The sequence below is a fragment of the Pinus tabuliformis genome, chromosome 2_2 (genome assembly GCF_031772625.1).
Source record: "Pinus tabuliformis cultivar Carrire ecotype Pingquan chromosome 2_2, CPIR1, whole genome shotgun sequence".
Lineage (NCBI taxonomy): Eukaryota > Viridiplantae > Streptophyta > Pinopsida > Pinales > Pinaceae > Pinus > Pinus tabuliformis.
Window position 1 is genome coordinate 722,441,707 of NC_142300.1, and position 11,187 is coordinate 722,452,893.

The 11,187-nt window shown below is 39.9% G+C and overlaps 1 protein-coding gene across 1 annotated transcript; it reads right to left on the reverse strand.

Moving 5' to 3' along the window:
- Nucleotides 1–832: 832 nt before the first annotated feature.
- LOC149194703 (uncharacterized) lies at nucleotides 833–4,842 on the reverse strand. The gene is made up of 5 exons (XM_089407764.1): nucleotides 4,758–4,842; nucleotides 3,554–4,517; nucleotides 2,479–3,179; nucleotides 1,528–2,295; nucleotides 833–1,341 (listed from the first exon to the last, which is right to left on the reverse strand). Exons 1-5 carry the CDS (start codon nucleotides 4,840–4,842, stop codon nucleotides 833–835), a joined length of 3,027 nt encoding a protein of 1,008 aa, XP_089263890.1.
- Nucleotides 4,843–11,187: the final 6,345 nt, after the last annotated feature.

Genomic DNA, 11,187 nt, shown 5'->3' on the forward strand with positions numbered 1-11,187 from the left:
TCTGAGTTCATGAAGTCCACGATTCCATGATCAATCTTTGATTCAGGGTCGTCTTTTGGAGAAGCAACGCTGTGTCTCTGCCGGAGGGTTCTTTACCTTGATGTTACCAGCTGTTTCTGACAACCTGAGTATGCCTTTCTGGAGCCTTCCTCTAACTCTGTTGCCAGAGGAGCGAATCGGATATGAGCTATTTCCACTTGGGAGTATGAAAATCGTTTTCCATCTCTAGTCTTCATTCAAACGTTCCAGCGCCTTGATTTTTGCCAAAGCAATTTCCCCTGGGGCAGAAAGAGCCGTGCGAAATGGGCAGCTGTCCGATTGAATGTACAGAGCCTGACGTCAAATTTTGCGTTGCTGAAACACCACGAGCGGCGTTGCTGAAACACCAGTTTCAGCAACTGATAAAATAACTGTGTTGCTGAAACACCATTTCCAGCAAGCAAATTTCTGGGTTTTCTGTGTTAAAACAGAATTACTGGTTAATCCGATTATGGGATGATGCAGAGAGAATCTTCCAAGTTGACTGATATGGTTCTTTGGCTTCTGGCCTGACGTCAAATTTTGCGTTGCTGAAACACCACGAGCGGCGTTGCTGAAACACCAGTTTCAGCTACTGATAAAATAACTGTGTTGCTGAAACACCATTTCCAGCAAGCAAATTTCTGGGTTTTCTGTGTTAAAACAGAATTACTGGTTAATCCGATTATGGGATGATGCAGAGAGAATCTTCCAAGTTGACTGATAGGGTTCTTTGGCTTCTGGCAGCTCCAAGGTTGGCTTCAAAATCAGCTTGAGTATTAAGCTGCCTCATAATGTGGAAGAAGGAGATTTTCTAAAACTTAGCCAGCATGGGTCTTATTTTCTTTAGAATTCGGCCTAAATGGATCTGCCACTGATTCGAAGGAGAATTCATTGCTTGAATGATGAGCCGAGAGTCTCCGAAGACCGTCAATGTTTGAATGTTCCGTTTTAGAGCCAGAGTCAGCCCCTGCCACAAAGCTAGAGCCTCAGCTCTATTATTTGATTCGATTCCCAGACCCCAATGGTACTTGAGTAAAGTAGACCCATCGGGTTTCAGCAGCACTCCACCTCCTCCCGCAGCTCCTGGATTGCCTTTAGAGGCCCCGTCGAAGAAAAGACAATGGTCATCTAGTGCCGATCTCCACTTTAGAAATTCATGTTCTTCCATACGGATTTCCCACTTAGCATGGCAAGTGGTTGGAATAGTAGGGATGGGTTGATTATTTGGAACGATTTCTTTTAGCCACAGCTCCTCCTCATTGTCCAGCTTTGCTTCATTCCTTAGGGTTGGCTTAGCTTCCAAAGTCTCTCCCAATAAAGCTTTAATTTTGGATATAACATTGTTTACAGTGCAGATTTCTCCTCTGAAGATTCTGTTGTTCCTTTCCAGCCATAATTTCCAACATATCTATTTAGGGATCCACATCCAAGCAGTCCTAAGGAGGTTTTTATTGTTGGTGCAGATTGGAGGTAGCTTGGCCCACTCGTAGAACATGGATGGCACACTTCTTGGTAGCTCAATCTTGTCCGCCCTTGAACTCAGGACCCCTTTCCAGACTGCCTTGGCAAAGGGGCACAGCAGCAACAGGTGATCAGCTGTTTCTTCCTCTGATATACATAATGGACATCTGGAGGGCCCTTCCATTCCCCGTTTTCTCAGGTTGTCTCTTGTGAGAATACTATTATGAGCAAGTGTCCAGCAGAAAAAGTCTATTTTAGGGAGAGAAGGAAAGTTCCATATGAATTTCCATTGCGTTGGGTCTGGAGGGACATTCGGGACAGCAATTAAACTTTTGTATCCTTCAGCTACCGAGTAGGAGCCAGTATGGGAGCCCCACCCTCTTTTATCCTTGGCTGTTGCTGATAATGGAGATTTCCCTTGCAGATTGTCTAACAGTAAAGAAGCTTCAGATTGCAAATGGTGTGGTACCTCCCCGAGATTCCAGCTGTCCCATCTTCTTTCAGCATCCTCCGTCCAGTTGGTTATGTCCCATAGAGTTTCCTTGTTGTTGGAATGCAGCCATAGCTTAATATTTGCCAGGCCTTTTATATGATGAAGAGGCTGGTCTCCAAGAATCTGATCATTCCAAATTCTTATTTTTTTCCCTTTACCTGGGATCCAATAGAGGCTGGGCCTGAAGTTGTCTAGAGTAGCGATACAAAGTTTGGATATTGGGGAGCCTTTGGAATTTTTTGGAGGAAGATCAAGACATCTCAATCGTTGACCTTGAAAGTATTTCTTCCACAGCACTTTCTTGCTCCGGCTTATTTTTCCTGCCACAATATTCCACAATATTTTTGAGCCAAGAGCGAGATTTTGGGCAGCCAAGTCTCTAATTTGCAGACCTCCTTCTATGAAAGGTTTCTTAATGGTATCCCAATTTACTAAATGAAGCCTTCTTTCGTTGTTTTTTCCCCCTTCCCACAGAAATCTTCTCAGCATACCATCCATTTTACTGAGAAAGGTTTTGGGGGCGAGGAGAATGGAATGCTGAAACAGAGGCATGCTTGTTAAGACAGATTTTATAAGGATAATTTTCCCAGCAGTGTTCAGCCAGGAGGCTCCCCAGGCATTAATTCTGAGTTTGAGCTTGTCCAAAAGGGGCATCCAATGGGAAACTTTGGGGATGGATCTGAAAATTGGGATCCCAAGATATTTGAAAGAATCCCAGTCTTGACAGATTTTCATTTCAAGAAGCCTAGCTATATCAGCAAGGTTTTTAGCTGAGCAATTCCAGCCATAGATTGTACTTTTTGAGTAATTAATCTTGCTGCCGGATGCTTCCTTATAGATGTCCAGTTCCTTTTTGAAAGAATTGGCCGAAATAATACTCGCTCCTCCTAGTAGCAGAGTATCGTCGGCAAATTGAGCATGGTTTATTTCTTTGACATTTTGCACCATTCTGAGACCTGGCAGAATTTGGATTTGCTGACAGTAGTCGAGCTGGAAACTCAACACTGAGGCTTGTATGGCATAGAGAAGCGGGGACAGCGGACAGCGTTGCCTTAATCCCCTTGAAGCTGTAAAAAATTCAGTTGATCTTCCATTTACCAGCGGAGCAATCCAAGGAGAGGCGATGCAGGCTTTCACCCAATTTGTGAATTTTGTTGAAAAGCCCATTTTTGTCATAACTGCAAACAGGAAGTCATGCCTCACCCTGTCAAAGGCATTAGCCAGATCTAGTTTTATTACCATTCCTTTCTCTTTTCTCTGGACACTTGAATGTACTGCCTCTTGAACCAGTACAATATTATCCAGTATCTTTCTCCCTTTGATGAAGCCTCCTTGGTTCTCCGGTATGATGTCCGGCAATATATTCTTGAGGCGCATGGATATTATTTTGGTAATAAGTTTATAGCTAGTATTACACAACGAAATGGGGCGAAATCTACTGAACTCAGAAGCTCCTTTTTCTTTCGGAAGCAAAGCCAGGAAGGCTGAATTGGTGCTGCCTCCTTAGTACAAAATTGGGATTTCCTTACCATTCTCAGAAGGTCTTTGTTGATAATTGACCAGCAAGACTGAAAGAACCTGGCAGTGAACCCATCAGGCCCTGGTGCTTTATCCGGATCCATGCAATCCAAAGCTTTCTTGAGCTCATCCATGCTGATCGGGGCAGTCAGCATATTATTGACGGGGTCTTGCACACAGAAGGGGATCAGATTGTACGGATATGCTTGGGGATCTATAGGCTGGTAATCAGGAGCTGAATAGAGATCTTTAAAAAGGGAGAATGCTGCTCTCTTTATGCCCTCAAAATCATTAACCACTGTATCTTGGAATCGGATTTCTGAAACATTTTTGTATTGCTTTCGGGCTTCGGCATGTTTGTGGAAGAAACTAGTATTTTTGTCGCTGGCTTGTAACCATAAGTTTCTAGATTTCTGTCTCCAATACTCCTCTTCGTCCCTACTGGCTTTATGGAAGGCTTTTTGTAACTCAACTTCTTTTTGGAGCAGACTTTGGGTAATATCTGAATTCTCCATTGAGGATTGGAGGGCAGCAAGATTTTCTATAGACTCTTTTCGATTGGCAGCAGGAGTTTTCAAATCTTTTGCCCATTCCTTGAGCTTTCTCTTAAGAGCCCGCAATTTTTCTTCCCACACGAAGAAAGGGGAACCCTGAATTTTCCGGTTCCAGACTTCAGCAACCACCTCATTGAACCCCTCTTGCTGAATCCATAATGGGCTAAATCTAAATGGAATGGGTCCAAGAAATCTATCCACGGAGAGCTCTCGACTTATGGGTTTGTGGTCAGAGGTGCAGTTGGGCAGAATTTTGGATGAGGTCATTAGACCACTAGTGAGGAAGGAGGTTTGGACAAGGAATCTGTCCAAGCGAGCTGCTATATGGCTGGGACCTAGTCTTTTATTAGACCAAGTATATTTCCCGGCTGAAGGTTTGATGTCCTCCAAATCCCAATCGTTCATGATGTCTTCTACCCATTCTCTGGCAGGGTCCCTTACAGGTGAACCACCTTTTTTCTCTTCAGCAGCTAGAGTAACGTTCAGATCCCCTGCAATAATGATATTTCCTGGATTGTGCAAAACAAGAAAGGACTGGAGCGAGTCCCAGCAAATTTTTTTCTCCGATGGCAAGACTGGAGCATAAAGGTTAAATAAACTTACTTGTTGACCAGAATCTTTGTGAAGGAGTTGAGTGAAAATCCAGTGCTGGCCACTTTCTTCTTGAATCAAGTCGTATTTGGAGCTGTCCCAGAAGGAGGCGATCCCACCAGAGGCACCTCTAGCACTGACAGCTCTTCCAGGGCCTTTGCGCCAGAATGTTTTGCTGGATTGGAGGAGAAGAGAGTCCTCCATCTTTGTCTCCTGGATGAGAAGGATTTCAGGCATATGCAACCTTACAATGTCTTTCAGGGCCTCTTCTTTCAGCCTGCTACCTAATCCTCTGCAATTCCAGGAGACGTATTTCATTATTTACTGGAGAGGGGGGGAGTGGCTCCTTTTGGAGCCTTGTTATTCTTGCGCCCGGATCTGGTATTCATCATTCCCTTGAGGGTTTTCTGGGAACCTTGGAGAACATCCATGTAGGTTTTCTCCTCTCTTTGTTTCTTCTTGGATTTTCGGCCCCTGGATGTTTTGATAGGAGAGATTTGAGAACTGTCTGATTCAGATTCTCTTTCTTCTGATTCTTCTCCTGATTCAGAGGCAAGACTAATGTGCTCGTCATCGCCTGCTTTTCCCCCTTGATCTACCTTGGTTAGTTGGGGATTTGATTCTTCTTCGGATTCTTTCCTTTCCTTCGGCTGACCTTCAGTTTCTTCATGTTTCTCTGAGGCCTCCCCCTTTTCAGCTGTGGATGGGCCTTCATTTGAGACTGGTTTGGTTTTGTCGTTGGGCTGGGGATTTCCCTTTGATTCTGTCTGCTTCTTCTCGTTTGGCTTTGAGACTACCTTTCCTTTTTTTATTTCCTTCCATCCTTCTTCTTCCTCTTTATCCCTTGATGGTGCTTTAGGGCAGTTTCGTTGAAAATGGCCATGTTCATGGCAGATCCTGCATTTAAATGGGAGTTGCTCATAGTCTAGCTTCTGGTAGTGATGCCAATCTCCCACTGTCAACTTGATAGCTTCCGGTAGCCCAGCTTTGAGATCCACTTCCACGCATATTCTGGCGCAGGTGTATTGGCCCTTGTTATCAGCTTTGTCGATGAATCTTCCCAGTCCATTTCCTATCTTTTGCAGTGCTTGGTAGCTCCAACAATGTATTGGAAGATTGGGGAGCCGAACCCAAACAGGGACCTCCTTTGGGACATCGACTGAGGGGTCAAAGTCGGGTGTCCATTTATTCAGAAAGAGACCTTGGTTTCCCATGAAATATGGGCCATTTCTGAACACCAAATCTCGGTCTTCCTTGGTAGTGAATTCAAAGATGAAGTAGCCCCTTCCAATCGGGTAGCTGATTACATTGTTTGGGAGCAGGGGTCTCCAGTTTCTTTGCACCCATTCATTAGTCGATTTGGTTGTTGGCCATTGTCCCATAAACTGCCCTACTAACCCTCTGTCAGCCAGGGCAAGGGCGATTTTGATTGTCTGGTCTTCTGGCAGAGCAATTTCTGGAATTTCTTCTAATTTTTTGATAAACTTCGGAGCTTCAGGCTGCATTCGTTTTTTCCCTCTCTGCGTAAGGATCTTCTTGAAGGCTTCTGCAGGCGAAATCGGAGGGGTGGGAGAGGGCTCTGCACCCCCTGGAGCAGCCATGGCGGCGGCAGCTGGTCGTAAACCTAGCAGAACGCATTCCCTATCGCGCGCGCATTTTTTGGAGTCTGTTCAAATATGCAGATGTAACCTAGCGCCACAGGAATCACCAACCCGCCAAATAGAGGGTCCATTCAACTGTCATTATCACTGTCAAGGTCCCAAGTTCCATTCTCGCCAAACTCCACTGTCATCATTAAAATTTGATAACAATGCCAACAAATTTGTAGATATTATTTTGTTATTGTCTCATAAGATAACAATATAATCTCAACTAACTAGATGTTCTCTCTATCTCTTCAAATCAAGCTTTGGTGCTTCATAACTCTGAAGGTAAGCACAAAGCTCCGTTTCAACCAAAGAAAAATTATGCACAAACTCGTGAGTCTTCCTCCAATCCTAAGAAATATACTAAGTCTTCTCCTCTATTTTCTAAGAATAAAGAATCCTCCTCAAAGAAAAACGAAAAATAGGAAATGAAGAAGACCAAAAGAGATGAAATTTATACTTTCTTTGGCAAATAGGGGAATATTGAAGCAAGACATTAGAAAAAGTTGATTGCCTTAGAAGAGGTCATGAAGAAGCACAATATTTCAGTAGGTAAGGGAAAGGCTTTATCCACCCAAGCCATGCATAAATGTACATACAATTGGATACCTGATTCAGCAGCTTCACACCGTATGACTCCTTGTCAAGACTTCCTTACCTCTACATCTCATACCGACATCTCACAAATTGTAGTTGGTGACTCTACCCAACTTGAAGCCTTGGGATCAGGAATTGTACAAATGACACATGGTTGCAAAAACAAAATTCTCCTAGTCCCTTAAATTTTTTGCAAATTTACTGCACATTTATCAAATCTATCATTCTCGTAATCAGAAAACTGTAGAGTTTTCTGCAAATGAAGTAGTTATTATAAAACTACATGACCTTGTAGTTGTTGTTGCTATTGGACAAGTTTATCATGCCTCTAGATTATATAACTTTTTTTTTTCTTTGAGCCTTCCTATTCTTATTATTTTATAGCTCAAGCTGATTCATTGAGTAAGATTTCACACGAAAGATTTGGTCATCTCAATTATAGATATTTACAACAAATGTACACTCAAAATTTGGTTTCAGGTCTTCCTAAGGTTTCATGTGTTGATGGAGTATTTGTAGGTTGTTCCCTTGGCAAACAATACAAAGATCCCTTATCTAAAGGGAAAACCTTAAGGGAAAAATCACCTCTTGAGTTGGTTCATAGTGATCTAATGCCATTTTAAGCTTCTTGTTTTTTAGAGGCCATATATGAATTAAATTTTATTGATTATTTTTCAAGGTACTCCTGGTTGTATTTTATCAGGTACAAAATAGAAGTATTTGCAACCTTCATGACATTTCAAGCTCTTGTTGAGAAACAATATTCATGTTCTCTTAAAAATCTATGCACAGATAATGGGGGAGAATATATGAGCAAGGAATTTCAAACTTTTTGCAAAGAACATGACATTCTTCATTAAAATCGTGTTCGCTACACCCCTCACCAAAATGCTAAAGTTGAATGGAAGAATAGAACACTTAAGGAGATGGTCAATCACATGATTCATTCCAAGGACTTGCAACCCACTTTTTCAGCTAAACCAATTAATTGTGCTAATTACATTCAAAATAGGATGCCTCATAAGGAAATTCCAAATATGAATCCAATGAAAGCTTGGACACATGAAAAGCCTGATGTATCTTCTTTCAAGGTATTTGGTAATCCTACTTCAAAATTAATTCCCAATTAAAAATGCAAAGCCATGGAAAATAAAAGTCAAAAATTAATATTTTTTGGCTAGTGTGAGGACATGAAAACATATTGTTTCCTTGATCGTATCTCTCTGGAAGTTTTTTTTTTTAAGAGTTGTTCATTTTAATGAAAATATCAGTCCAGGATCATCTTCTTCCCCTACTACCTCATCTTCAATTGTTGATTCTAGTTCTAATAATTATGATGCTTTTATAGATATAGTATATGGAATCTCTCTTTTGAGTCATGCCATTTCAAAGGATCCACAACAATTTTCGGATGTTGTTTGAAAACCTGAGTGGGTTGTTGCCATGAAAGAAGAGTATTATTCTTTGATGAAGAATCATGCTTGGGATTTTGTTCCTCTTCTAAAGGCATACAAGTGTTCCATTGAAAGTGGGTCTACATAACCAAATATGTAGTAGATGGATTTGTCGACAAACGTAAGGCATTCCTTGTGGCTAGCGGATTTTCACAGGTTGAAGGAATTGACTACTATGAGACTTTCTCTCCTATCACCAAGATGGACTCTATTCGTCTTATGCTTTCTCTTGCAACCTCCCAAGGCTAGTTAGTTTACTAGATGGATGTTAAAATAATTTTTTTCATGGTGATATACATGAGGAGATTTACATGGAAAAACCCCCTAGTTTTGTGCAGGCTCTTTCAGTTATCTACAAACATAGGAGATCTTCGAATGGTCTCAAACAAGCTCCTAGAGATTGGTATGAGGAGATGGATATTTTTCTGCTTTCCTTAGGTTTCAATCATTTTCAGTCTGATCCAATAGTATGCACTAAGATATAGGGCTCCAATTTATTGATTCTAGTTTTGTATGTGGATGATTTGATCCTCACACGAGTTATTTATCTATGATTCAAAATGTTAAGGAAGAATTAATGGGATAATTGGTTATGACATATCTTGCTCTTCCACACTACTTTCTTGGCTTGCGGGTTCACCAATATTGAAAAGGAATAACCATATTCTAGAAGAAATATGCTCTTGATTTACTTCAACATTTTGGAATGGCTAATTGTAATTCTTCACCTACTCCTTTTCAGTTTGGTGTTATTCTTACTGCTAGTTGCACCACTCCTACAACGGATCCAACATTGTATCACTAACTTGTTGCAATCCTACTTTATTTGACACCCACCCGTCCTGACATTGCCTATGCAGTGAAGATGGTCTCTATATTTTCTTAGGATTCTCATCAAAGTCCCTGGAAGGAAGAAAACCATATTCTTATATATATCCAAGAAACTTCTAATTTTGGCATTCAATATATTTTTGGTTCTCTTGAGCTTGCAGGTTTCACTAATTATGACTAGGATGGATTAGTGGACGATCATAAATGCCCCTCTGGATTTGTTTTTTGTCTTAGATCTAGTCCTATTTCCTGGTCCTGTAAGAAATAGTCAGGAATTGCATTATCTATGGTATAATATGAGTATAGAGCTACAACTCTCACAAGTCAAGAAGTTATTTGGTAGTGATGGTTATTTCTTGAGTTTGTCATTGAGAACGATCAAGCTACTCCCTTATGGTGTGATAATCAAAGTTCAAAACAAATTTCTAGAAATCCCGTGGAGAATCAATGAAAAAAACACATTGATATTCATATGCACTTGATTCACCAACTTATTTAAGATGGTGCTCTCAACATGGAATATATACATACAGAAGAACAAATAAAAAATATTGTTAAAAATTCCTTCACATCGCGAAGGTTTCTTCAGTTACAAAATATACTTGGAGTAAAGGAATTTATCCTTGGGGGATCATCTTGAGTCCTCCTTCCTTTATCTCTTCACTTTTTTCCTTCTTTCTCCCTTCTAAAATGTTGTACATGGGTACCTAAAGTGGCCTAGTTGTTGGGACCCATTATTTTCATTCTTTTTCATTATTTTCCTACCTATGTTTTGGTTATGGGCAGGGTGTTAGAGTTACAATAAATATTGAAACTTGTAAGCTTACATAGTTATATTATCAGCTACGTCGTTAGTCTTATTCTTATCTTTTGATTCATCAGTCTTATCTTCTAGCTACCACTATAAGCCCATATTGTTCCTATAATTTTGGTTCATGTATAGCTCGTTTTTTCAAGCAATGAAGTGTGTTCCATCATTGTTCTTCATCTCCTAATCTCTTGGTAAAAGTATTTTTTAGCTTTGTAGTCTAATCCTTGGGTAGTTTAATACTCTTTAAGTTAGGAATGTACTCATAAACAAACAAAATTTCTATTCACGTAGCTCAACAACTTTTACTGTATATTCACCTCTACAAATTATGATCAAGAATAAAAATGGTTGCCAAAAAAATATCAAATTTACACTGAAAACTTGGAAATCATGAAAAATGTAAAGAGAGAAGAGTTGTCAATTGCTCAATTTTGATATTTTTGCACCTCAATTACTTTATACAATGTAAAGCCTAAATATTCTTATTATTATTCCTTCTTTGTCATATGTGATAGTCATGATATTTTGCTACCTATAGTAAACTTGAATAACTAGATCATCAATGCCAAAAGTGTTACTCAAAGCACTACTAAGATTACAACTAGTTTTAATCATGTTTTTCACCTAAGTAAGATAAAATTCTCAACTAAATTTGATGAAACACAAGAAAGAGACACCTTACCATGTGAAAAAGTGTTTCTTTAATATCCACAACTCGCCTTAGTTAATTGATATTGGACATTCCATTCGCAACCCTTTCGCATGTGTTCCCTATCAATATTCTAATGGGAAGATGAATGAATATTCAATGTTACCTATTTGGCTTCTATATTAATACATGTACTTATCTTTTCTGTTGTCTACTTCCTTATTTATGTCGGAATTGGTAATTTGAAGTTGACTTAGTCCATGCCTGATGTGAAAGGCTGGTGCTGGAGAGAGGTTTACAACTTCAAATTTATTTTTCCTTTCAAGAAAAAATTGATGACATTTACTTGGTTTTCATTCCAATCATATTACTTATACATTTATGAATGTTAAATTTACAAATTCTTTTCTCTCTTTAAACACAAATCTTACTACCATATTTTTTTTTGAACAAGCCAAGAGTCATTCTATATCGGGAAATGTGTAGGCATAATGTACGAATGTATAAAAAAAAATTAAACTATATGGGGAAATGTGTAGGTGTAATGTAAGAAACTATGTC

Excerpts from the sequence above, each read along its gene's own strand:
- LOC149194703 (XM_089407764.1), bottom strand. The coding sequence starts at position 4,842 with ATGGAGGACTCTCTTCTCCTCCAATCCAGCAAAACATTCTGGCGCAAA. Across the intron at positions 4,518-4,757 it reads CAGTGCTAGAGGTGCCTCTG|CTGCTGAAGAGAAAAAAGGT; the intron begins GTGGGATCGCCT and ends ACGTTACTCTAG. Across the intron at positions 3,180-3,553 it reads CCTGATGGGTTCACTGCCAG|GGTGAGGCATGACTTCCTGT; the intron begins GTTCTTTCAGTC and ends TGCCTTTGACAG.